This window comes from Aulonocara sp. 'chitande type north' Nkhata Bay, linkage group LG1 (genome assembly GCF_057382095.1).
Source record: "Aulonocara sp. 'chitande type north' Nkhata Bay isolate Kocher_YH1m ecotype deep benthic linkage group LG1, A_spYH_male_GT1.1, whole genome shotgun sequence".
NCBI classification, from domain to species: Eukaryota; Metazoa; Chordata; class Actinopteri; order Cichliformes; family Cichlidae; genus Aulonocara; species Aulonocara sp. 'chitande type north' Nkhata Bay.
Genome location: NC_141344.1, coordinates 21865275 through 21891218, shown reverse-complemented (window position 1 = coordinate 21891218; position 25944 = coordinate 21865275). Strand labels below are relative to the sequence as shown.

At 40.2% G+C, this 25944-nt stretch overlaps 1 protein-coding gene across 12 annotated transcripts in view; it reads left to right on the top strand.

Moving 5' to 3' along the window:
- plekha7b (pleckstrin homology domain containing A7b) overlaps window positions 1–25944 on the top strand; it is a 74270-nt gene that overhangs the window by 14979 nt on the left and 33347 nt on the right. For 9 of the 12 annotated variants that reach the window (XM_086288176.1, XM_086288193.1, XM_086288160.1 and 6 more), the window contains exon 4: window positions 21657–21740. In XM_086288176.1, coding sequence (XP_086144302.1) covers window positions 21657–21740 — 84 coding nt within the window. Of the gene's footprint in view, window positions 1–2318; window positions 2619–6914; window positions 7020–18638; window positions 18802–21656; window positions 21741–25944 lie in introns of those variants that run through there. The other 3 variants (XM_086288220.1, XM_086288228.1, XM_086288237.1) reach the window with 3 other exon arrangements.

Sequence of the window (25944 nt, the reverse complement as noted above, 5' to 3'; positions counted from 1 at the left end):
AGCGACAGTCATTTTAAAGTTTGAATGAACGCTGTGTCTGTTTATAAGGTGTGGGCTTATTTTTGTGTGTATCTGGCCTCGTATGCTTGATGTGCTATGTTTGATATCAGTCCTGCTGAGGGTGTACAAGTAGCCATTTGTCACTTCATACCTAGTAGTGCTGACAACAGCCATTATATTTATAGGAAGAAGAAGCTGTTTTACATCTGATATGATTTGTATGTTGGCGTTAGTCCATGCAATTAAATTAATTACCTTCAAAACTGTGCAGTGTGATACATGAATATGTTGAAAGAGGGGGCTAGGACACAATTCAGATGGTGTTTGGTGGTGGTCGGACCCAGATATCTGACAGACTGGTATTATCGCCACAGTGTTGAAGTCTTTACTTGCAGCGCCATGCCTCTGACTCCTGTGGTATGATAATGAGATGTGAAGCAGTGTGGAGATGGATGAGAAAGAGCAGCAGAGGGTGAAACTAAGGGAATGAGAGCAGCAGGGGCAGGACACATCGACTACATGTTCATGTGTGTACTTGTGTGCTCAGGTGCCATCAGATTAATTTTCACTTAAAGCCTAACTGCTTTAATAGCTAATTGAAGGTATTTGTAGCATGACATAGTCGTCAGTCTCTTTGGTTTATAGTCTTCACTTTCTCATGTTATCTGATGTCTCCGCTATGCAAAATGTTCCCCTTTTGTCTTTTCTTGGTGTTTAAATTCATCATGTTGGACAGTATTGTCCTGTTGTGCATATGCAGAAGGACTGAGGTAATGTTTGCAAAAGAAAAACATCATTAGAAGATCATTTGTAGAGACTGGTAACATGGGAATATAGAGAGTATAAACTGTAGTCATCGCCTTTTCATGTAATAAACTTTTCCATCATACTATCTGGCAGAATAAGCACTTACAACATAGTATATTTCTAGTACTTACTGCAGCTCAGTTCAGTTTTAATATTATAGGCTTATAAATCACAACAAAAGTAATCAAGTGCTCTTCATATTGTAAGAATTTCAAGTATTCCAAATTTAGCAATCAAATGATTGGGAGGGGCAGCCATCTGTTTTAAGCCAGTGGAAAGACAAGATCATAAAGTGATGACGAACAACAAACAGGGAAACACATGTGACATGCAGCAGTAGTACGGGGGAGTAAAAGTGAGAGGAAAAAGAGGAGCGGTGCTCAGTGCATCATGGTAGAACCTCCATCTGCTTGAGCCTATTGCAGCATAACTAAGAGTTTAGAAAAAAGGAAAAAACAAACAAAGCCTAATCTTAAAAGTACAAAAGGAGGGGGAGGTGGGGTCTGCCTGCCAAACCCAAACTGAGAGCTTGTCCCACACGAGAGGGGCCTGATATCTGGATGCTTTAGCTCTCAGTGTACTTGCTAAAACACTTACTTTAATATTTTTGGATATTTAAGATAGATTTATTTTAGTACTCTAAAAGAACAGCTTTGCATGTTTCACAGTCGTAAACAATCCTTTTCTATCGTATACTGTCCGCTGGTGCAGCCCCTTTTATTATCCTTTCTAAAACAAGTGCCTTTAAGGTTTGGTTCTGTGCACCTGGAATGATTTTATTAAGGACATAGTGTCTCTGAAAGTAACAGATTCAAGAGTAGAAAAAACACTGTCTGAAATAAAGCATTTAGAGGAGTGTGGAGTCGGGGCCCTTGCACACTGACTGACTGCAGTTTTGAAACTTTGGCCATGTTTCATATGAGCAACCACGACTGAAACAATATCTGTTAGAGAAAGTAAGAAAGAGCATAATAGATCCCCCCTTTTAGAAGTGATAGGATGTGATCGTTCAGGACTTTGTATGTCAGGAGATGGATTTTAAAATCATTCCTGGATTTTACAGAGAGCCTGTGAAGTGAAGCTAATGTAGTTTTTCTCTGGTCCCAGTTAGTGCTCTCACTGCAGCATTTTGGATGCTGCTACCCATTCTCTCCCTTTTCCTCACCCCCTCATCTCTTTTTTTTTTTAAATTCCTCATCCATCCATCCTTCCTTCCTTCCTCCTTAACTCCCCCCTTTTATGCTGTGTATTGGCTGCATGACTGCAGAGAGAATGGAGCAAAGCATCCAGTTCAGGGAAGTGCTCTGGCGACAGAGCTCTGCTGAGGAACGCATTTATTAGAAGAGAGAAGGAGGAGAGCTGAGGAAGAAAAGAGTACCGTTAATGGGAGGGAAAGAGGGAAGAGATTATGATTATATTGTTATGGCTTATTCTTTGTACCTGTGGTGTTAGTTTGTGCTTTGGGACCTCTTAAAAGACTTATTGGTGAGGTTGATTGGCCTCGATAATACCAATCACACGGGTGTCACTCAGAAACCGGGGACACTTCGGTGATTGCATATATTTTTAGTTTCACCTAAGCAGCAAAGGCGGGAAGGAGGATGTTTTGAATGAACTGACGCCACGGGGCTCAGCAGAGGACGTCAGCAACAGCGGCACTACCAGCTGAGAGAAGTACACACACACAGGCACCACTGAGACGAGCACAGCACAGCAAATCACAGACCTGCAGCTAACATGCTGGGCCAGCCAGGACAATCAACCTCACACGTCTCCTACAAGAGGCAGCCAGTGTATGGGGCGACTCACAGGTGTGTATCCCAGCCCCTCTCTTAGCACATATATGGGACTGTATTGCTGCATAGCTTGTCGGGAGCTGTGTGTGTGTGTGTGTGCTAAGGCTTTCCAGCAGGCAGGAAATAAAATGCTTTAGATTGCATGTTGTTAAGTGTTTGTACAAAGTCTACATGCAGGCAGGCAGATTTCAGAGGCATGCTGAAAAGTGTCCGCTATCTCTTTTTGCTGCCAACAAGGCATCTGGCTTTTTATGCCTGTATAAACCTACTGATTGCTTTTGGAGGGTGTGTGTACCTGTGCGAACTGGATCAGTCTTTACGGGGGTGAAGAGACAGAGAGGGAAAAGAAAGAGAGGGAGAGAGAGAGAGAGAGAGAGAGAGAGGGAGATGCTCACTGCAGTGCTTCATGATCACAGGTCACTGATTGCTGTGTTGATGTCAGCAGAACTGTGATCCCTTGGGCTTGTATACTTTAATGTAGATCTCTCTATAGGCTAGACTATTGCAGGGGTTTAATGCAGTCCTAAGTTCAGAGTGAGCCAGACTTGTAAAAGAATGTAGTTTACATGGGAGTGCGTGTTTATTCTTAGTGCACTTGCTGTTTGTTAGGACCCTTTACATATGCAGACAAACAGCACACCTGCTGTATGTTACATGTTTCTTACACACCTCAAATCCTATATGTTACACTCTATAAACTACATGCAGTGGGCGCTGTTGCCTTAAATAAAAGACTAAATTGTTACATTAGTATAATTGTTCAAAATGGATCATATATGTAATTGATACAGCAGCATATAGTATGCATGCTGCTGTAGACAGACAGCTTTACATTAACACAGTTCGAAGCCCAGTGTATGAAAAGCCAAAGAGCAGCTTGAAGCCGGCAATTTTGAAGCTGCTCTTTGGTTTATTGGTGTGGTTAATGCCACTTTTAAATGGGATGTGACATGGAAACCATCCATTTATTGATCTGCACAAACTACATCAAGCTTATTGCCATTCTGTCAGGGTCTTTATGTTAGCTGAAGCGATAAGGTTACTTAGCCTGTTTGTCATTCCTACATATGCTTCTGCATTGGCCAGATCCCCCGCAGTGCTCTCTGCCACAGAGGCAGTAAGCACCACACTGCAAAATTTCTTCTAAGATCAGCAAATAGCAGAGCGTGAAGGCTTGGATCATCTTTGAATCAATAGTCTTTTAATTGCAGTATGCTACATTAACAGCACAGCACATGTTGAAATAACATTAATGAGACTGGTGAGTTTTTTCCAGTCCTGTGCGGTTGTCTGGTTTTAATGGATTAGCTAATGCTCACCTTCTAGTGTTGAACATCTGACTCAATGTTTAGTTCACCAAAACAGTCCCCAGTCACACCCAGCACAGCTCATCCTTCCTGCTTCAGTCCTCGGCCACAGAGTGGAATGTAGCCAAAAGCCATAGTGCTTCATTTGTATGCTTATCTGACATAGAGGTCATGTCTTTGATTGAATGGCTGGAGCACTTCAGGCTGAAAAATGAAACACCAAAAATAGGTGCAGTGGATAGAATACCTTTGAATACAGGGGACAGACCCCGCCCCACTGCACATTTCCAGGGACACTTACTATTTCTAAGAATAGACTATAATGGTGATACTTAACAGAAGGTTAAAGCATTTGAAAAGGGAGGGTCTTCTCAGTGTATTAAGATCGTGACCTTTTTAAATCCCCCAAACTGTTATTTAGTTGAGCCGCTGTGAGTGGGATAGAGATTCCAGGGAAGAGACTGTTCTAGTAAAATCTCCATCCTGCTGGCTGGTAAGAGTTTTTCGAGCAGTGCACCAGATGTGGCCTACCTTCCCTGCCTTAATAAACCCACTAAGTCACAGCAAGCTTTCCTCACACACAGGATACAGAGGGCTAAAAATAGCCTTCATTTACCCTCTGCCAGCCAAGTGGACCCTCACCTAATTAATTTAATCCATCAGTTTAATTTCCATGTTGAACTGTGATAGCATGCATGCTTTGGCAGTCAACAGAGAGAGATGCAATGTGTTATTACATGTTTTTTGTGAAAGAAAATGGGTAAAAAAATTTGCTAACAAATAATAATTCTAAACATTTGATCAATGTGTTTGATCAACAATCATGTGGTCTAGTGATGAAGGATTTAATGTCATGACTGTGCTCCTCTGGTCTCAGTAAGGGAATACCAGGAAAAAAAATAGCTATGTGTGCAGCAGACATGAAGCCTGGACAAATTCTAGTTGATGTTGTGTGGTTTCTGGACTGCAGGGGCCTTTGTGTGTGGTGCCTGGGTGTTGTTCATTGCCACAGAGCACTGCAGTCGTGGAGTAGCCGCTTTTTGTCTTAACCCCGTGTATCACTGTAATATAACTCCCCAGTGGGAGTGTGTTCATTGGCTGCCTGTACTCTGGGCTGTGTGTCTTCTCAGATTCTGTAATGAGAACTGCAGGAGAGATTTCTCTAAGCCTCAGGCAATCTGGGCACAGGTAGCTCCCAGCACACAGACACCCTCACACAGAAAGAGCCGACTCAGTCCCGCGAAGGAAAGAATGTGACGGAAGAAAGCATTCGCCATCCTTGATGAGATTTCAGAAATGTCTTCGTTATTTTAGATACACTGTACACATTCAATGGTAAAGATAAGCGTGTGGTTTAGAAAAAAGAAAGTGCTGTGCTTTACAAACTTGGATGCCCTCAGGCCTTGGATTCTTACCAACATAATCACTTTTTGAAAACTGTCACTAAATGTAAATGAAGTGAAGACATTTACAATAAATACATTTCATCGGGATGATTTCATATATCTCTGTGTGTGTGTGTGTGTGTGTGTGTGTGTGTGTGTGTGTGTGTGTGTGTGTGTGTGTGTGTGTGTGTGTGTGTGTGTGTGTGTGTGTGTGTGTGTGTGTGTGTGTGTGCTGGTTAGGGTTAAGTAGAGGGTATTTAGTGGCTGGATGATATAATAAAGTCTCTGACACAATTGTGTAAAGGATTTAGACATGTTTCACAGCATGAGGGTTAGCTGAATCCGATTGTTAGAGAATCCAGTGGCTGTTTATCTGCTTCTCTGCTTTTGGACAAAAGCACTGGCAAGTGATATGGCTTTCATGAAATGTGGAAAACGGGGATTACCCTGGTTCAGATAAAGTAAGCCTTAAGGCTACAATAAGATACAGCTACATCTGCTTTGTTTCACTACATTGCAAAGAGCATATGGTGAACTGAAGGCACAGGAGAACATATATATATATATATGTGTGTGTATATATGTGTGTGTATATATGTGTGTGTATATATATATCTCCCTGAACTGATATTGTTACACTATAGTAGTTATATCACTATTAAGTGGTCTCCTCTGTCAGCTATTAGATAGCTATTACCCTATTCAGTGGTAGCTTGAGTCTTTTGGATGTGTCATGTGCAGTTCAGTTAGATCTATCATCATACTACTAGATAGCGCATGTTACAAAGCTCTGTTGGCTACTAAGACATTTTATATGCACCTCTTAAGGCCTATGAGAGCCTCCAATACTGTCCTCTGTTTATCACAGGTTATAATAAAAGAGGAGCACCTTCTGAGCCTGCTAAAAGCTAGAGAGGGTGATATGCAGGGACTGATAACAATTGGAATTTTTTCTTCAATGCACTGATAGGATCTCTACCATTTAGTTTCAAATGAAGGAAGATTTGTTCCCCTTGCATCAAAGTGGTAGTGAGACAAGAAACAGGGTATAAAGGGTTATGGAAGGTGTTTTACGCTCAGGGGGAATAAAGGAGGGCCGGTGTTTTGTGTAATGAGAAGGTTTTCTGCCAGCTCTTCTGAAGTAAAACATTCACCCAGAAGACAGAACAAACTGCTGTGTCAGTTTCAAGTCTGTGCAGTTTAGCCACAGTATCGCCACCTAATTTCCCACATTATTTATCTATCAGTTTAATACGGCGCTCACCAACTCTATTAATTACTGCAGTTTATTCTTATATTGTGTAGCCTGGCATACTGTAAATTGAATAGAAGAAATGTTGTTATTTGTGAAAAAGATTCAGATATAGTGTTTTTTTTATTTGAATATTTGCAAATTATGAACTGGAATTTTTGTATCTGATACATGGTGTCTTGCTCACAGTCTGTTTATCTGTTAGCTTTTTATTGATTCAGTTTTTGATGTTGTGGGATTATGGGGTTTAGAGATCAGAGAGATAATCTGTGCATGAACATATGCAGTTTGTCACTCTGTGTGTGCTCAGGGAAACGTGACAGATATTCTCGCTGTGTGACTCAGACACATTCATTCTGCACATCCATCATTTGGTACTGTTCAAAACTGGGTGCAGACAGGTCGAAGACAGAAAAATGCTCGGAATAAACCTCATAAATGATAACTGCTGCTGCATGGGGCTAGCACTGAGGTAGGCCGTGCCTGCATTTTAAGACACATATTTTTAAGATTTGCATTTTTAGGCCACATATTCTTACTTACTTGGTGATGCTAGTCCAGATAACTCTGATGCACACAGTGGTGACGAGCCACATTTTGGTTTGTGCTTTTGTTCACCAGTTTTCACTTTTTCAGGAACTCTTCATCTGTCTTTTTATAAATCTTTTCATGGCTGTTGTATGCAATTGATTCTCTTATTCTGAAGAAAGAGCAGTCATCTCTCACTGTCACCTGAAGAAGTGAAGACAAGCTGGGTTACTGAAGATTCTGTAAAGGTTTACTGGCAGCATAAGAAAGCATTACACATTAGAGGTGGGAATCATCAGACAACCCATGGTGTGATGTTATCACAATACTTCACTCACAATATGGTATTATTGCAATTCTTTTAACATTTTATGATACGCTGAGTATTGCAATTACATATAATGCGATTTGTCACCTATTTTCGATTGCTCATTATGTCCGCAAATATAAATGTAGTCAGTATCTGTATTATCCAATAAGATAAAGTTGTCTTTGTTTTTTTTTCCTGCAAAATGAGATTGACAAACATACCAACACTGTCACTAAAATCTGCAATTTATGTTGCTTTGAGACAGAGTCAGTCTGCTATCAGTCTGCAATTTAATGGTGTCAAGTTGGCAATTAAGTGCAATCTGTTTCTGATAATCAACTGCGATAAGTCATAAAAATCACATATTTGTTGCTGTCTACTTAATCAGAAAATCACATTTAACAGAAATTTCCATTTAACTGTTACATTTGCATTCAGCAACCATCCTATTCTAAATATAACCAGAATACAAGTAGTTTGCAGCCAGCTGAGTTGAGTCCCCTCGAGTTGTGCTCAGTGACAAAGGCTCATTCACACTGATGGCAATGTGCTGGCAATCTGTCTGCATTTATAAATTAGGCAGTAATTATTTGCTAATCTTTGACAATCTCTCTGAGATGGATTGTAGTCAGTCCAAGTCAGACTGCAACTTTTTGCTGGATGTCCTGGGCAATCATCAGTATTAAAAAAACAAAACAAAAATAAAACAATAAATCAATGCAATCACCGTGCAGCCACTGATTTTTTGTCCTAGTTTTCCTCGTGTGACTGAGCCATTAGCTTGCTCTGAATTAGGAAGCAGCTTTGTCAAGCTAAGTATGTCCAGTGTTGGATGTTTTTTTTGGTCGAGCTGATTTAATGTAAGTAAAGATGATTGTGCATGCGATGAGCGCTCTTGTTCATAGCATTCCCCGAGTATATTCATTTATTTCATGAAATATCGATATTTGGTGTTGCTGAATCGATTGCCATGTAAATTCTATACTAGATATAATGCTGCATCCACCCCACCCCCACCCCCAACCATACAACACATCTGTGTACACATGGGAAGAGTGTTAAGAGGCTGTGCATGATGCACCACTGCAAAATCAGTTTTATGCTTACAGGGAAGATGCTGTGACAGCTCTGACACTTATTATGAATATCAATGACGAATGCAGTGGAGTGCAAGAAAGATGTACAGACGATTTCCACAGAATTCTCTCATCTCCTCTTTCATAATTTTGCTTTGGCACTGATTATAGAAAATGTTTAATCTGACGGGTTATTGGGAATAGTCTTTTTTTGTAAATTCCTTTATATGCATGTCACTGCTCAAAAACATTGCCCCACTATAAACACAGATCGTGTCATGTGATTGCATAGCCTTAGTTTTACAAAGGATGCCACAGCTATGCTTTATCATCTGGTTTGCTTGAAAAATGATAGTTTAAGCAACCACCTTACTATGTTGTGCTGGATTCTGGGGTTTAATTTAGCTCACATGTTGCTATGTGCCAGATAAATAAACTGCAGATGAAGACTGTTGCTTATTGACAGACCTTTACTTTTAAAAATCTTTTATAGGTTGTTCCAGCCAGACTTTCCCCCTTAATCTCTCTCCTCAAGGATATGTTGCACAATTTATTTATCACCACTCCTGCCATCAAAGACGAATGTAAGGTACAAAGAGGGAAAATATTTCTTCAGTTACTCTAACTTTTCACAACTTTGTATGTTCTTCTCCAAGTCTCTGTTTCTTAAACTTTATCACATATAGTCAAAGGAGCTTGCAAAGAAAAGCGTCTGGACTTCTTTAAGTTGCTTGAAGACGTTTCACCTCTCATCCGAGAAGCTTCTTCAGTTCTAAGGTCAAATGGTGGAGAGTCCCAGATATAAACCTAGTGGGAGTAACCCCCCACAGAGGGACAAAAGGACCCCCTGATGATCCTCTAATCGCCTGAGCCAAGGTGTGAAACTGGGTGTGGGTCCCAATCAGCCAGAGTTTCGGGTGTGTTCATTGTGAAACCTGGCCCCACCTTATCATGCGAATTCCTGAGGTCAGATGGCCCAGGATGTGAGTGGGCGTTAAGGCTTCTGGGAAGGGATCTCAAAACTGGATTATAGATGGCAGAGAGTTGGTGTCGTAAACCCCCGCCTCTGTTCAAAGATGGTCGCTCACAGTGGACATAGATGGCTTCTTTCACTCCTCTTTCAAACCATCTGTCCTCTCTGTCCAAAATGTGAACATTGGCATCCTCGAAAGATTGTCCTTTATCCTTAAGATGCAGATGGACTGCTGAGTCTTGTACTGTGGAGGTGGCTCTTCTGTGTTGTGCCATGCGCTTGTGAAGTGGCTGTTTGGTCTCTCCAATGTAGAGGTCTGGGCATTCCTCGCTGCACTGTACAGCATACACCACATTGTTAAGTCTGTGTTTTGGCGTTTTGTCTTTCGGGTGAACCAGTTTTTGTCTGAGCGTGTTGCTGGGTCTGAAATACACTGGGATGTCATGCTTGGAGAAAACTCTCCTGAGTTTTTCTGATACACCGGCTACATAGGGGATGACAATGTTGTTGCGTCTGTCCTTCTTATCCTCCCTCGCTGGTGTCTGGTCTTCTTTTCTGTGCCTCTTTGCTGACTTTAAGAACGCCCATTTAGGATAGCCGCACGTTTTGAGTGCTTCCTTTACATGTGTGTGTTCCTTCTTTTTTCCTTCAGGCTTAGAGGGAACACGTTCTGCCCGGTGGTGTAGGGTCCTAATTACTCCAAGTTTGTGTTCCAAAGGGTGATGGGAGTCAAAGAGGAGGTACTGGTCCGTGTGTGTGGGCTTCCGGTAAACTTCAATGTTGAGTTTGCCGTTCTCTTCAATGTGCACAGCGCAGTCCAGGAAAGGCAAACAGTTGTCCTTTGTGTCTTCCCTGGTGAACTTGATGTTTTTATCCACAGCGTTAATGTGCGCAGTGAAGGATTCCACTTCTTGTGTCTTGATTTTGACCCAGGTGTCGTCCACATATCTGTACCAGTGGCTGGGTACTCTTCCTTTGAAAGAGCCAAGAGCCTTCCTTTCCACTTCCTCCATGTAAAGGTTGGCTACAATAGGTGACACGGGGGAGCCCATGGCACAGCCATGTTTTTGTCTGTAAAAGCCTTCGTTGTATTTGAAATATGTAGTGGTGAGGCAGAGGTCTAACAGTGTGCAGATCTGATCGGGTGTGAAGTTGGTCCTGTCCTCCAAGGAGCTGTCTTCTTGTAGTCGTTTTCTGACAGTCTCCACGGCCTCCGTGGTGGGTATGCAAGTGAAGAGAGAGACTACATCAAAGGACACCATGGTTTCATCTGGATCCAGGGTAAGTTTCTGGACCTTGTCGGTGAAGTCGACAAACACAGACACAGACTTAACAATGTGGTGTATGCTGTACAGTGCAGCGAGGAATGCCCAGACCTCTACATTGGAGAGACCAAACAGCCACTTCACAAGCGCATGGCACAACACAGAAGAGCCACCTCCACAGGACAAGACTCAGCAGTCCATCTGCATCTTAAGGATAAAGGACACTCTTTTGAGGATGCCGGAGTTACTAATTCAGTTGTGTTGTGTGTTTTTACAGGAATTAGATGGGGGGGGGAAAGGGTGTTACAGGATATCGCTGACCTGTGAAGTATTTTATCTTCTGTCTATTTGTTCTGCTTCCAGAATGACGCATTGCTGCTTTTATGTACTGCCTTGTTTTAGTTCATAAGTTACCCAGATGGGAGGCTATGGGTAGGGACAATAGAAGGAAGAGAGCAGAAGGAATGGGGGAGCTAACATCTTTTTATCTCTTCTGATTCATTGTTATATTTCACAGGCTCATGCTCTTTAATATATTTTATTCTGCTGACAGTGCCATGATCACTTTGCTAGTTAAGCCTCCTACACATGGGTGAGAAGGGGGAGATTCAAGGGTGAGTCAGACAAATTCAAATGAGTCATAACGTAAGAAGGCGCAATAAAAGTTTAATGAGTTTAACCATTATCGCACTATGAAAGTGTCAAAATTGGTGACTTTTGGTAAAATTGATCTGACTGTTGGATCTTGGTGGTATGTTTAGCTTTGGAGTCAGCACAGCTAACGGCCCTGTGTTTATCTTCTGCCCAAAGATTTTCAGCTTTAGCTTTCCTGCACACTTCACATCCCCTTCTGTCCTACATTGCACAGCTAAGCGTTTAGCTGTGTTTGGCTTTGTGATGCGGGTTGGGCTCTGTATTTAGCTGCTGAGCCTGAGGCTCAGTATGTAAAACAGAAGAATATGCTCTAGTTCAGTGTTCCTTAGCCACAGGGGAAATCAGGTTATCAAAGAAAGAAATCGATCTTCTTTGTCATTTTATATTTCACGCTTAAGATTTGTTTTAATTATTTTGACTGTTTTTGCTTGATTTTGTTTTATATGCAAGTGAGCTCCCAGTTTGGATTTAGGACACAGACTCACTCTACTTTTAAGATTATGCTTAAAACTTTACTTTTTCGTAAAGCTTATAGTCTTGTTGAATTAGACTTAGGCTTTCGGTGGGGGGGATTACACACTGAGCATTTCTTTTTCGCTCCCTGTGAAAAACTACTATATTTAATCATTAGCAATTATTAAACTTGGGCTCTCTATTATAGTTTACCTCTTGTCCTGTCTCTCTTTGCTCTCACTCTCAACTGGTCATGGCAGCTGGCTGCCCCTCCCTGAGCCTGGTTATGCCAGCAGTTTCTTCCTGTTAAAAACACGTTTTTCCTTTCCAATGTTGCCAAGTGGGGATTATGGGATAATTTTGGTTTCTTTTTAATATTGTTGTGCATTGAGGCTACTGCTCTTGTACATAAAAATGTAATTGAACTGAACTGAAGCACTCCACTTCAGAATGACCTAGAATACAGTACCTTCCTGTCTGTCTCAGTAAGGAAGGAGTTAAGTCTGTGTTGGCACATAAGCCTTTTTTAGGCATGGGGTACATAATATTGCTGCCTTCATCTCTTACAACAAGGGCATCCTGTCATGCAGAAATAGTTCACTTTGATGTTAATGTTCTCATGGCTTCATTCAGAGTTTCACACAACTCTGACATTTAAATCCATCATACAGATCAAACAAATGATCAGACTGTATGATTGTAAAGTGAAGAACACAGTGTCCTTTGTGGTTAGCTCCTGATCAGGTCTGTTTCAATGTGGCAAATAATTTATTATAATCAGTAATTAAGTTGCAACTTCACACACTTCGCTGTGATGCTCTTTTGCTCTGGAAATGTGGAAAAAAAAGAAGTCTTTGTATTTTGTACAGATTTACTTTACAATAATAATTATTATTATTATTAAAAGAGAAGAGGGAACATTCATCATTTCATTAACTCTTGCCCCATCATAGGGCAAGTTTGATACTTCCTCAAATTTGGCACGAGATTAGTTGGAAAGTATGAGACCGTGTGAGCAAGCGAGGTGGAAAGTGGCAGACTCATGCCATTTAAAAAAATGTAAATGTTACTAGATTCAATCAGAAAGGTTCATATGCCCTCAGATTAATAGAAAGGAGTACATGTCTAAAAGGGGCAACATTCATCCTGCTGTGTTAGTTGACATTAGTTAGCATGCTCCAGTTCATGGAGCATGAAACAGCATTTGCATTTAAGAGACACCGTGTCCAGGATCTCCTTGATCAGGACTGGCTAGCTCATCAAGGAGCCCTAATTCCTGATTTGGAATCATTTGCTTGGAACCTGAAATCAGTCTGCTTAGCTGAGTAGCGTGCATCTCTGCCGGATGCTTTCTGTGCATCATTGAAGCAAAATATTCTGTTCTGTGATAAAAAAAAAAAAACATGTTGATAGACATTAAAAAGCTTTGGGATATTTGAGACCTTGACTTTTTATCGTTTAAAATATGCAAGGTGATAGAAATAGATGGAAATACATGAAAAACCCAGGCTTGGAACCTGGGCCCTTGAAATAGCCATCTGGCTCAACCTCATGAGCTATAACAGTGCCATCATTTTCTGGTATATGCTACTTCAGAAAGAAGAAATAAATAAAATATAAATAAAATAAGAAATAAAGTTCTGTATGATAGCATCAGAAAACTCGTGTTTGTTTATTTTTCTTACAAACTGATCTTTTTTTAGCTTATTTCTATGTCATATTTCCCCCAGGTTTTCCTTGTATAGTGGCTGGATGCCTCAATTGTGCTGCCTAACGCACACTTTGTGAACCACTGGCCTAAAGGGAAGAGGAAACGAAGCTAAAACAGCCTGTTTCAGATAGTGGATGAACTCAGGGTTAGTCAAGTAGAGCCCAACAATAAGAATATGGAGCTGGAAATGAGCACGATATGTTCTCCTTTATGTATGCACTTCACACTTTACAAGGATGTTGTGAAGTAGACTTCATCCCGTTAAGGTTACAAGAACGCCATTTAACATTACTTTCTATTACTCGAAGAAATGTGACAATTCTTATTAGCAAAGATTGAAGACGTCAAATAAATGTGATTTGTCATTGGTCTTGGCCATCAATATTCGTCCAATAACGTGTGGATAAATCTGTGGTATTAAATATTGACCCAAAAAGCTGCAGGGACCTGCCATTGATTTTTTTTTTCTGAGTAATGCTCACTTCAGAAGACTTCCCAACTTTTTCTTTGTCACAGCATATCTCTATTATTGATCCCTGGAATAAGCTTTTAAAAGCCATTTTATTGTCATGTTTTGGGGCATTATACTAACACAGTGTCTTTGATGAATTACTACTTATCACCCTTTATAAATATTTATCAGCCAGCTAAAACTAATGCCAGTGGAAAAGAGGAGGCAGTGCCCAAAGCCTTATCTGCCCTGCCAGTTGCTGGCATATTTGGAATTTATAACAATCTTCAACAAATAAATAACAGCCACATCTACTTTTGTCAATTTTTAAAATCAGGTTTCCATGCATTTGTTATTATTGGTCCAACTCAAGTCTCTCTTACATTCACTGTAAAACAATTAGCTGTTGCCAGACTTGTTTTGCAACAGCATGACCAAAGGACAATTGTGACTCCAATGAAATGTGCTGCGTCAGAACTGCACATGCTTTGAATGTTAATAAGACAACACTTCTTTCATTTACTGCCAACCCTTTTGTTTGACTGATGTTCAGACACTGGCAAGTCTGTGCACCTGTTTTTGAGCCACATTGGGCCCGTTTGAGCCTGTCTTTGTCCAGTGCTACTTGAATAGTGTTTTTTTTTCTTTTCTGGATGACTGTGCTCCATTAAGTAAAGCTTGGACCAAGATTTTCCTATTTCATTTATTCCATCTTAGAGACACAGCTGTCCTTCAGCTGCAATCATTGTGTCATGCTACCAGTTCAGCTTGGTGTTGCTGCTGTTGAAAACAATGTAGTTGATGATGAATGAGTGCAGTGATGGGGAAAATCCAGTTATTCAGTGTGAAGCTCGTATCCCTCATTTCCATACTGAACTGCAGTTGAATCTCCCGATAGCTTTTTGGGAGAGACTGCCCAGATAATTCTTCCACAAATGTCAGGGAAATGATGCTGAGCGAGGCTGCTGCAGTCCTCTTCTATGAAACTGATAACGCTCAGTCAACATTCAGAAATCCTGCTGCTGAATGCTTATCTCCTTAATGGCTCCCTGTGCACAAACCACTATTATTAAGGCTTAATTATTTTTGCCTCCTATGCTATGGGGTGTTTTCTGGAGGTCCACGATATCTCCCTTATGATGTAATGTCCCGTCGCACTCTGTAACACGCTCTCGTTGCATGGGTGGGGTATTACACACATAGACATGAGTATTATTACAGACTTCGTTAACAGCTTGTGGCACCTCATTTGGCTTGTCATGTGTGCATATCTCCAGCACATCTTTGATTTGCTTTTATCTCATTCTTTTGAAGCCTATCATCTGCACACTAACATGATACTGTACATTCATTACCGCTAATTGCACTGGTCTGGAAATTAAATCAGCAGCCCAGCTCAATTAAATGATTGCTGTTATCTTGTGATTCATTTCACAACATTGATTTGTAGTTTTTATTTCTCTCAGAGGTCAAATGCAGCAGATGATTTATGTAAGCACACTGGTTCAAGAGACAGATTTCTGTGCAGCTGCTGTTGCTGTCAGTGCATCTTCTTGACTCAGTGGACGCCTTAACAACCACAAGACTTCCAGTGTTTCAGAGTTGTGTAAGACAGAAAAATTAGGCTGATACTATGTTTGTCCTACGGTACTCAAAGTCAACTATACAAGGCCCACGTAGTTCTCCACTGCACTCCACCTTCGCTATAAGGATGAGAATCACTGGTGAGTTTCTGTGGGCATCTATCTAATGTAGCTTACCAACAAAATCATGGAGGCACTCCCTTGTGGTGCTATTTGGTATTGCAACGGAAACATAAACTTTTATTACAAAGTTGTTTTGTAATTGCCAGCAGTTACTGTAAAATATAAAAAATATTACATTATACATATTTTGTTGACTGGACACAGAATGAGATGTTAGGATGGTTGCCAAGTAGACTACAAAAGTTACTACAAGTATAACAGGCCCTTAATACTTTCTGTTCTCGCCCTTGCAAGCGGCACCACACATCAAAAATAATATCTCATCAATTTTGTCTAAGCAGCATCACCTATTGTTCAGGGAATACTGCTCTGAGTGCTCACACCTTCAGTGTTGGTCATCACTATATCTGTGCATCACCATCAAACCTTCATACCCAAAGTACTTTTTATTTTTTATCAACAAGTTGTGGCAGCTGCACTAGTCTTCATTGTGTACTTTTTCCTGTGGCTGTTGCCCCCATCGGTTCTGCAGGAACTGAAGCCGTGGTACCCACCATACTAAAAACAAATAAATAAATAAATACCATCACATTTTCAGTATATTGTATAGATACAGTATAGTATGTAAAAGTATCTAAAAGTATGGGATTAGGAAGTCTATCTGTCAACTGGGCAAAAAACCCCACCCCAAACCAAACATGTTCACAAGTCACCCAATTCTAACTTATAGTTTGGCACATTTTTTTTAATGCCACTTGGTATTTGAATATTTATAGAATAATATACATCTGCCACTCAAATTTGCCAGATAACTCTTGGATTTGTTGTTCTGTTGATTCCAAATGGATCTGGGAAAAAATATGACTTTTCAAAATGTATCAAACCAGTCTGTCTTACAATTCATTTATAATTAATGAGTTAGTTCCATCATGTATACACTTTCTCATTGCTTCACTGAAAAGCAAACTGAAGTCTTTTTTTGTCACGGTTCTGGGTCTTTCTGACCCAGCTTTTTGAGTTCTTGTGTTTTTTTTATATTATGGTTTATGTTTTGAGTCCTTTGTTGTACTGTGTTTGTTGTTTCTTTAGGTTTCAGTTATGGTTATCATAGGTTTATTTCTTAGGTTTTGTAATATGGCTTCCCTGTGTTCCATGTTGCGTCTACTATGGCTTTCTGTACCATGTTTCAGGTTCCTATGTTCTGTCTCTCCAGTTGCTGTTAAGTTTACATGTCTAGAGTTCAGTCAGTGTGTTTCCTGTTTTACTTTGAAGGTCCGTGTCTCATGTCAGTGTTTCTAGTTTTGCTTCCCTTGTCTCGTCCAGCCTGATTACTCCCAGCTGTGCTCTCCTTCTGTGTCTCATTCCCTCGTTATCCCTCAGTATATTTAAGCCCTGTGTTTCTCTTTGTCAGTGTTGTAGTCTCCCTCATGGCTGTGTTTCCCTGTGTGTCAGTTTAGCCATGTCCCAGTTTAGTTTTGTTATATTTTTTGTGCCATTCTGCAATAAAGCAGCTTTTTGAGTTTAATTCCTGCGTGGTGAGTTTTGCGTTTGGGTCCTTCTCCTGCCTGCACACAGCCGAAACATGACATTTTTACTAACTTCAACAATCCTTGGTTGTCTGTTGGATTTAATATATTCCATAGGCCTACAGTATGTTGGTACCACTTGGGTTACTGGATTACTTTTTAATTCCCTCTTAGCATAGATCAATACTGCTGTTAAACCAGCATCAAAAGGAGACACTCTGAGGTTTAACCCCAGTTTAAACACTCTAGTTTTTCTTGTGTTTTTTGTCATCATAGTTATTTTAACAGTCCCAGCTTAAAGCAGTTCACTGACTGCACAACAGATGTTTTCCAAAACTGATGTTGTTGCCGTGGTGGCTGTGAGCATGTTTAGCTGACTTCACGGCGTACAGTTTATTATATGAACTTTAAATGTGTAAACAACGGTTCTGAAAAAGTGTAAATAAAACAATAATGCAATCATGTGTAAATCTCATAAACCTAGATTTTATTCACAATAGAACAGGAAACATCTCATATGTTCGAACTGAGAAATTTTATTATAAGCAACCACACATGTAAAGAAGGCTGTAAAAGCTGAAGGAACATTTTTCAACTAACACTGTTTCCTCTGCACTAAAGAGAAGGAACCATCAGGTTTGGTATCAGCGCTCAGTTTAAAAGCCTGCATCTCTGATGGTAAAGGGGTTCACTGGTGCCTCTGAGATTGGCAGCATGCACATCTGGAAAGCCACCATCAATGCTAAAAGGTATATACAGGCTTTAGAAGACATGGTGCAGTTTAAACATTTGGGTTTCTTTTAGCTTGTGTTTTGAATTAAATATGGGTTGATGAGACTTGTATATTGCTGGTTTCTGTTTTTATTTACATTTTCCTTTCCAGTTCTTGAACTTGGAAATGGAAGAAACCATTAGTATGAAAGAACAGGAATAACCTGGCCAATCAAAGCTTGTGATCTGTGAGAAAATTGCTGTCAAGTTATTTTGGTGTCTCTACTTGCAGTGTTGTTACTTAGGGCATATCAGTAATGTATGAACCTGACAATGATTTACTAAAATAAATGAATAATGCATTTAAGAAATGATTAGGCGGCAACATCATGAAACTGGCAAAAACTCTGCCATGTCCAAAACAAAACAAAAAGACTGAATTGATGTCAAAGATAAATTATTCTCAGTTTAATAGCAGCCATAGGTATAGGGCTGCTGCATATATTTCCCTGAAAGAGATTTATGGAAGCAGAAAGCTCAATTCCAGGAAATAGGGAAAGAGAAACAGAGAGAGGAGCGAAGAGAAAATGGAAAGGGAGGAAGATCTGATAAGTAACTGAGGCATTCCCCTGATGGGAGGGAGATAGCTCTCTACCATCCACTCAGTAAGTGTGGGCTGAAACTCAGATAGCACGCTTAAGCAGGACAAAGTGGAGATGGAGAGCTCCCCCTTCAGCCTATATCCTGCTGGCTCCACTTTACTCTGCTCTTTGTGGATGTCAGCCTCTATGAAAGACCCTCTGCATCTTCCACCTGACACAGTGCCGAGAGGATAACCTGCCACCACGACGAGTCCAGCGGCGTCATGATGATGCATGATCTCAAAACAGGTCAGACTGTTGCCATTATGTGTATTACATAGCAGTATATAGTGGTAGAGAGATATGTTCTCATAGTGGGAACAGTTTGCTTTTTCCCACTGGAGTTTGTTGTTCCTGAAAAAGTTCTATAAAGATTGTACAAGGAGTTTTCATTGTATTCTCGTAGTGTGATTAATTTCTTACAGAAAAACCAGAGTAGTTAGAAACCTCAAGGTGTTTCTGTTGGTGTGAGAGAGTATTAGGTGCTCCGTCCACAGCGCCTTGCCCTTGGTACCCTTCTGTCTGGACCTAACCCATGTATTGGACAGGGATTAGGCTGAGCGTCTTGTTTTGCTGCAAAATATTGCATAGCGTGCCAGGGCTGAATCCAGTTGTTGCAGCAAAGAGAGACAGAGCATGCTCATAGGAACTGAGTTGCAGTGCTGCTGTTTCTGCACAAATTTCTCAGGGAAGGTTTTTGGTTCTCATGAAAAAAAACCAGACTGTCATTTGGTGTTCAGAGTTTGGCAACTGTATATCAAACTCATTTCAGTTCATATAAAAAGCTCCATTTGATGGTGTAAGGGTGTTTGCATTTGGGCAAACTAAACCAGTATTTTTACTTACAGCCCCCTTTTTTGTGGCTCAGCTTAAACTGACACAATGAGACATGCCTTCTTGAAGTTCACTGCAAGGAGAAACATCAATCATTCTTTGCTTTATCTGGTAAAACTCTTGACCCGATGGTTTTGAATGCTGAAATATGCAAGCCTTGAACTCCTGTCAGGATAATATATACTGCATAGTTATCAGATGATGCGTCCCTCACTGCTGTATTGCAACATTTGACTTCATAGGAGACAGAAACAACTGCAGGATGACTGAAAACACTGTCATCTTTTTAAAGTTTTGTTTTGCTCTTTGTGTTGACTTACAAAACTCTTTTAAACAAATCGTGCAACTAAATGAAACCTTCGGTGCTTCCCCACTACATAATTTAGATGGCTGTTCGGTAGCTCACGTACAGGACGTTTATTCCCCCGTCCTTTAAAAAAAAAAAGCATCGTCACAAGCTTTCAAGGAAGCTAATTTTCTCCAAACAAATGGGCCCAGTGTGCTGCATTGTTGGTACATTAGCTGGGGATACTTCAAATTCCGTGACAAATAGTTCAGAAGTAATGCGGCTAAAACAAAAGCCTCAAAGAATGCAGATTCCTAATTAACAGGGGAGCCTGGTGCAGTGCTGCTGCCTGTATGTGCCCAGTTCAGCTCAGCAAATTATGAGTGGTCAAATCTCTGCGTGTGCGAATGCATGGGTGTGCAAGTTTTTGTTTATCTATGGATATTTAAATGCTGAATTCAATGCAGGATACACGTGATCGTAAACATGCATTTTATATACCGTTTATACTTGAAGTCATGTTTTTACATCTGCAGAATTGGATTTTTTTTCCTGTGAACTTTGCTGAAATGTCGACTCATAAATCTTTCCAGCCTGCTCTGTTTGTTTCCTCCTCCCTTTGCTGCATGGTGATGCAGTGAAGAACCACTTTCTGTTTCTATCATTCTGCGTCTGTATGGTGCTGAAACTTAGCAGCTTTCCTTCAGAGCATTCACCCCCCTCCCCACCTCCCACTGCACTATAATCATTTATTTACTACTGGCACACTTTAAGTGAACATAGTGTAAACATTTTTTTATCTCAGCAATGTGTTTATCCGTGCCTGTGTGAGTGCTTATGAAAGTGTTTAGCTTCTGCATAGCAGTATTTACCCTGTGAGCGCACAGTATTTTTCAGCTTCAGTGCTGTTAACGATGACAGTGACGATTAAAGGAAACAAAAGAGAGACAGTGAGAGAAGAATTTAATAAATCACTAGTAAAGAGTATCAACTTAAAAGGATTATTTATTTGTTTAACCCATCATTGCTCCCAGCCTTTTTGTCTTTTGCTTGAATGAAACCATTTCTTTAAGTTGCCAGAGTCGAGACTTCAAACCTGAAATTGCATCTATGATAGCAATATATCAAATGCAATGCAAATTGCTCACCGACATTTTTTTTTGTAATATTCCAACATAAAATTGTTAAAAAAAATAAGGAAAAAGTTCAACGGAAAAGAGCGATAATGATAATGAGCAGTGGCAACCTGTCCTGGATAGGCAACAAGTGAGGTACTTTAGATAAATCCAGTGAATGAGTGAAACTAAAAATACCCCAATTATTAGTTTATAAGGATGGGCAATCAGACTTTAAAGCTTGTAAGAATGAAATCATCCATTGAGTAAACCTGCTGGAAACAGGTTTCAGGGCCTGCAGCGTGGCATTATATTTGTTTAGGCTTAGTTTGACACAGTTTGTTGAGTTTGTATTCAAGGAGGATTTGAAAAATATTTTTATTTTGGTTTATTTTGGTTTGATTATTACCATCATTGTTTAGTCACGTGTAATTATACAACAGACAACAAATAGAAACTTGTCGTGTCATGCTTTTCAGCCCTCTCGTCACCAGTAGCTGCTGTTTGCTATTCTTTCATGTGACAGTAACATGTGTTTATGCTCTAGTTAAAGCAATGAATGGCCCATCTAATTGAAATCAATAAAGCTTGGTGGGCTGGCTTACGGAGAATGCTGAGCCCTACACTCTGTGTAAAGCTATATGAGCCTTGGCTGGCTGCAGGGCTACTGAAGATTCTTCTTTTTGCTGTTGACTGAATCATCACTGTAAGCTTATGAACTTTATGTGATATTTTTTACCCTCATCCAACAGACAGCTAGGAGTATAGAAACACAGGTGTGCAGGGAGTTGATCCAGAAGGAATATGATTAATGACTTGATACTCCTTTTCTTATTTCTCTTGGTGTTGTCTCTCCCTCTGTCCTGCAGCCACAACCTGAAGGCTACATCATTTCGGCATCCTGTGACTGGACAGATTTCCCCTGAAAACATAGATTACACACTACAAGACAGGTGAGCTGACCTACCTTTTTTTAAGTGAATGATGTATATGACGCTCGCTTAAATATATAAGTTAGTTTACGAACCTGAGATGGGAGTCTTTAGTGTTACTCTCCTTGAAACATGCCACAGCAGGGGAGTGCGAGTGTCTATTCTCCACTAACAAGAAGATTAAAATTGGTTGATTTCCAGTTTGTTGTTTATTAGCAACATAACCAGCAGTCCTTGTCAGAACACAAAAGGATGGGCACTGTTGTATTTGAATAAACTGAATGCATTCATCACCATTACCATGGTATTTATAACACCATAATGGAATCTATGGCAATGACACAACACTCACATCTCGCTTTGATCATATTCATATCACGTCAGGAGCCATGAATCTGACTCATCAATCTGTTATGCTAACGCTGGCTGTATTATAACAGCGAGTTATTCCGGCCCACCTGGGCTGTTTCTCTCAATGCCGTTGACACCATAAAAGCAAGCTCCTGACTGTGTGCTCACTGAATTGTTGAGAACTGTTGATTGAAAGGAGGGATTTACTAGGCGGCAACATTACTATATTGTCATGGCACGATAGTCGGATTTATTTCCTTTTATGTCATTGTGTAAATCAAGCAAGGCATTAAAGCTACACAATTCAAGGCAGCAGGTGTCTGGTTGTATTTAAGCTGTCTGGTGTAAGATGATCGTGCATACCAAATATTCCACTATAACAGCACCATGGCGGGGCACAAGCATCTGTTAAAGCAATATAAAACTGATTAAAGTGATTCATATGCATCCTCCACTGTCATTCACTTCTTAAAGCTCTCCATCATCCCTTGTTCAGTCCTGCTGAGACACGGATTTGTATACCATCAAAGGGGCTTTAACGCTATGGATGCCTCACTTGCATATTTTCAACAGTAACAAAATGCCACTTCTGATCTCTTTAAGCTCATAAAAGTAAGAATAACACCTGTTTTATGTCTGCTCTACAACAACATTACAAAGATGCCACGCAAGGGAAAACACAAGTTAAGAAAAGTCAGTCATAGCATATACACTAAGTGTACGGTAATTATTTTTATTACTATAAAAGACACTGACACAATTCATACATATGCCAGTCACTGTCTGTGTGAAGTGTTGAACTGAGCTGAGGGAAACATTGCACTCAAAGCAAAATGGATGCAGCACCACAGCTAAAATCAGTAAAAGGTAGAAAATAATAGTAAAGATAGTCTCGTACAAAAGTAATTTCAATTATATTTTACTTGCAAGGAGCCAGACTGTCATTCTACCTGTCATTTTTCAGAGGAATGTTTTTTGTTTTGTTGGTTAGTCACTTAACACTGACCTGTGAATGACTAACTCAAAGGATGAATCAGTGTTATGACAACTTTAAACGGTGTCTTTCTCAGGCTGTTGCACTTTTTTTTCTGTGTGTTTGTTGAATTTATGAAAAATGTCCAACAGTTTGAAGGCATAATGTTGTTTTTTTGCACCAACAAGGTGCTTAAAGATAAATTAGCCAAAAACTTGTCATATTTCTGCACAGTGTGGAGTGTGTCCTTACAAAAATCTGAGAAAACTGGACGAATAGAGGACAGAAGAAAAAGTGACAGCCCTACAAAACTATCTACAGCAGATGGGCAGTTCCCGAAGCCATTAGAAGTCCTTAAGGAACAGAACAAAAAAACTGAGCAAAGATCAGATATATATGGCTCTTCCGCTGATCCATCTACTGTTCACTGAAGCACCATCGGTAATGGTCTCAGTGGAAGGGTAGCTGTCAAGAAGCCATTCTTAAGGAAGGGAAATAGGGAGAAAAGGCTGATGTATGCCAAATTACACAAGAACTGTTCTGAAAATCAGTAGCAACAGGTCTGATGAAAAGATGACTCCACCAGTCCTTCAAATCGTTATCAGTATGTATGGATGAGGTCTGAAAAGAGGCATGAGCGGAGGCTCTGTCATAGTTTGGGGTTGCATTTGGTGTTGGGAATTATCAGATTTTGACTCAACATGCAGTGCTGTCTGGAAAGCATCTGATTGGCAAAAGATTTGTTTCTCAGCATGACAATGATTTTAAACACACTGCCGGTGTGTATGCAGATAGGCAAACACACAATGGAACACTATCAGTCACAGACTGGCCTCCCCAGAGTGTGGACCTTAACGTTATTGAAGAAGTGTGAATCATGTTGAATGAGGCACTCAACATCCAAAGAAGAGCAAAGTTTGCCTGAGCCAGTTTAGGCAGTGTACCAAATATTTACTTTCAAGTTTCCTTAGAATTATACAGACTCTGTCTTTTATACTATGTTTCCAAATAGGCAACATATGAGCAGTGCATCAATTTAGAAGTAATAAAAGACTGCAAGATGATACAATTTAATATTTTAGTGAAACATCATTGGACACTTCATATCTGGTAAAAGCTGCATGTCTTAGACTTTATAACAGTGTGCAACACAAGCCGCCTGTAAACTCATCCACTTGTAAAACAGGAGTGAGTGCTCTTTCAGGCCTTTTCTGCTTTTCCTCTGGATCTACTTCTACCACATGCTTTTTTATCCTTGGTCGTTGCTTGCTGATAGCTAAATTTTATTTCTCCATTTCACAGCATGCTTAAATGTTGTTGCTGGTTTTTTTTGTTCATTAGTATGTTGACATTAGGGGTTCATTCTGCTTGTAATAATACTTTAATAGGAAGTGGGTTTCTTCCATTAATAATTGACTCACTTATTCCCTGGAGATATTGAGGACAGGCAGATCAGGAAAAGGAGCTTCATGAAGCCCGGTTCCACAGAAAGGTTGATCAGACTCTGCTTTACTGGCCTGAAGTGTCAGAGTTTGTCTAGATTATTCTACCAGGATCGAGTCATTGAGTCGCATGTACACTCACTGTCTAAAAAGATAAAAAAAAAACATCTAGTCTACCTCCATTTCCATCATAGCAGAAGAAGCAGGAAGACATTCCTACTTCGACACCACACTATGTGAAATATTGCTCCTCTCATCCACATGCCACTACAAATCTCCTGGGGAACTGCTCCAATGACAGTGGTGGTAAACAGTATGAAAACTTCACATAAAACAGCAGAGTCCCCTTGATAAGACAGAAACATCCTGTAAAACTGCTGGCAGCAGTCCAAGCTTGGAGTGAACTACTGTAAGTTGTGCTCCAGTTTGACTTTCCTTTTTCCCCCCCGCTTGTTCTACCTGTATGTTTTCTTGCTTTAGTCTCTGACAGATGCCTCAGTCTTACCTACTTTTCTCTAGATTGTGTGTATTGCGGCACACAAAGGGAAAATCAGCACAAGGATCTGCTCATAACCTATTTATTGAACAATGCAGGGGGAGTTAGGACATTGTCAGGTCACATTAGTTCCTGTTGGTAAATTAGGTTCGACTAAGCACAAACTACTAGGTTACATATATAGCACAGAGGTCACCTGACTACTCATTAGTTATTCCTTCAAGGACCTGACTGATATACCAACCAGTACCAATGTTTGGTCACATAGAAATCTGATATTCGAATATATCAGCCAATATTTATTTTCTTTTAGTGGACACGAATGTTTTTTTATGACTTGTTTGGCATCATACAGATGTCACAGAGAGGAAGAGTCCTAAATTAAGTGTTTAAAGCAATCAAAAACATTTGGATCATCAGGAATGCTTGAACACACACTGACCTCATTATCTGAAGCGAAAACAGGTAGGTCACCTTTAAACATGTCACTCTCACCATCAGTAAATTTGTACATGCCCATTGAAGTTGAGATGCAGTACTTTTTGGCCAAAAATGATTGAAGTTTATTTTTTCTTTACTGGTTATTACAGTGTCCATAACCATAATGCCATCACATTGTTCTGTACTTCAGGTTAAAACGCTTCTCACATTAACTGAGTTCTCTGTTAAGAAGATCTGATGCAAGTCTTGGAAAAGCTATGATGTAACATCATGTAAGGAAATGTATCATTGCATTGCTGTTGGTGGCTCTAAGCGAACTAATGTTGAGGCTGCCGAATGTAATCTTTATTGTTTTACATCTCAGAAGCATCTCAATTCTGTTCTTTTTATTATCTTTGAGGTGCGTTGCATACAGTATACAAAAATGTCAGAAGCTTCACACAAATGGCTGTAGATGCCATGTCGTTGGCCCCTATTTGTAATCTGTACTTTGACGTGATTTCTCTCCTCGGTTGTTTGCAA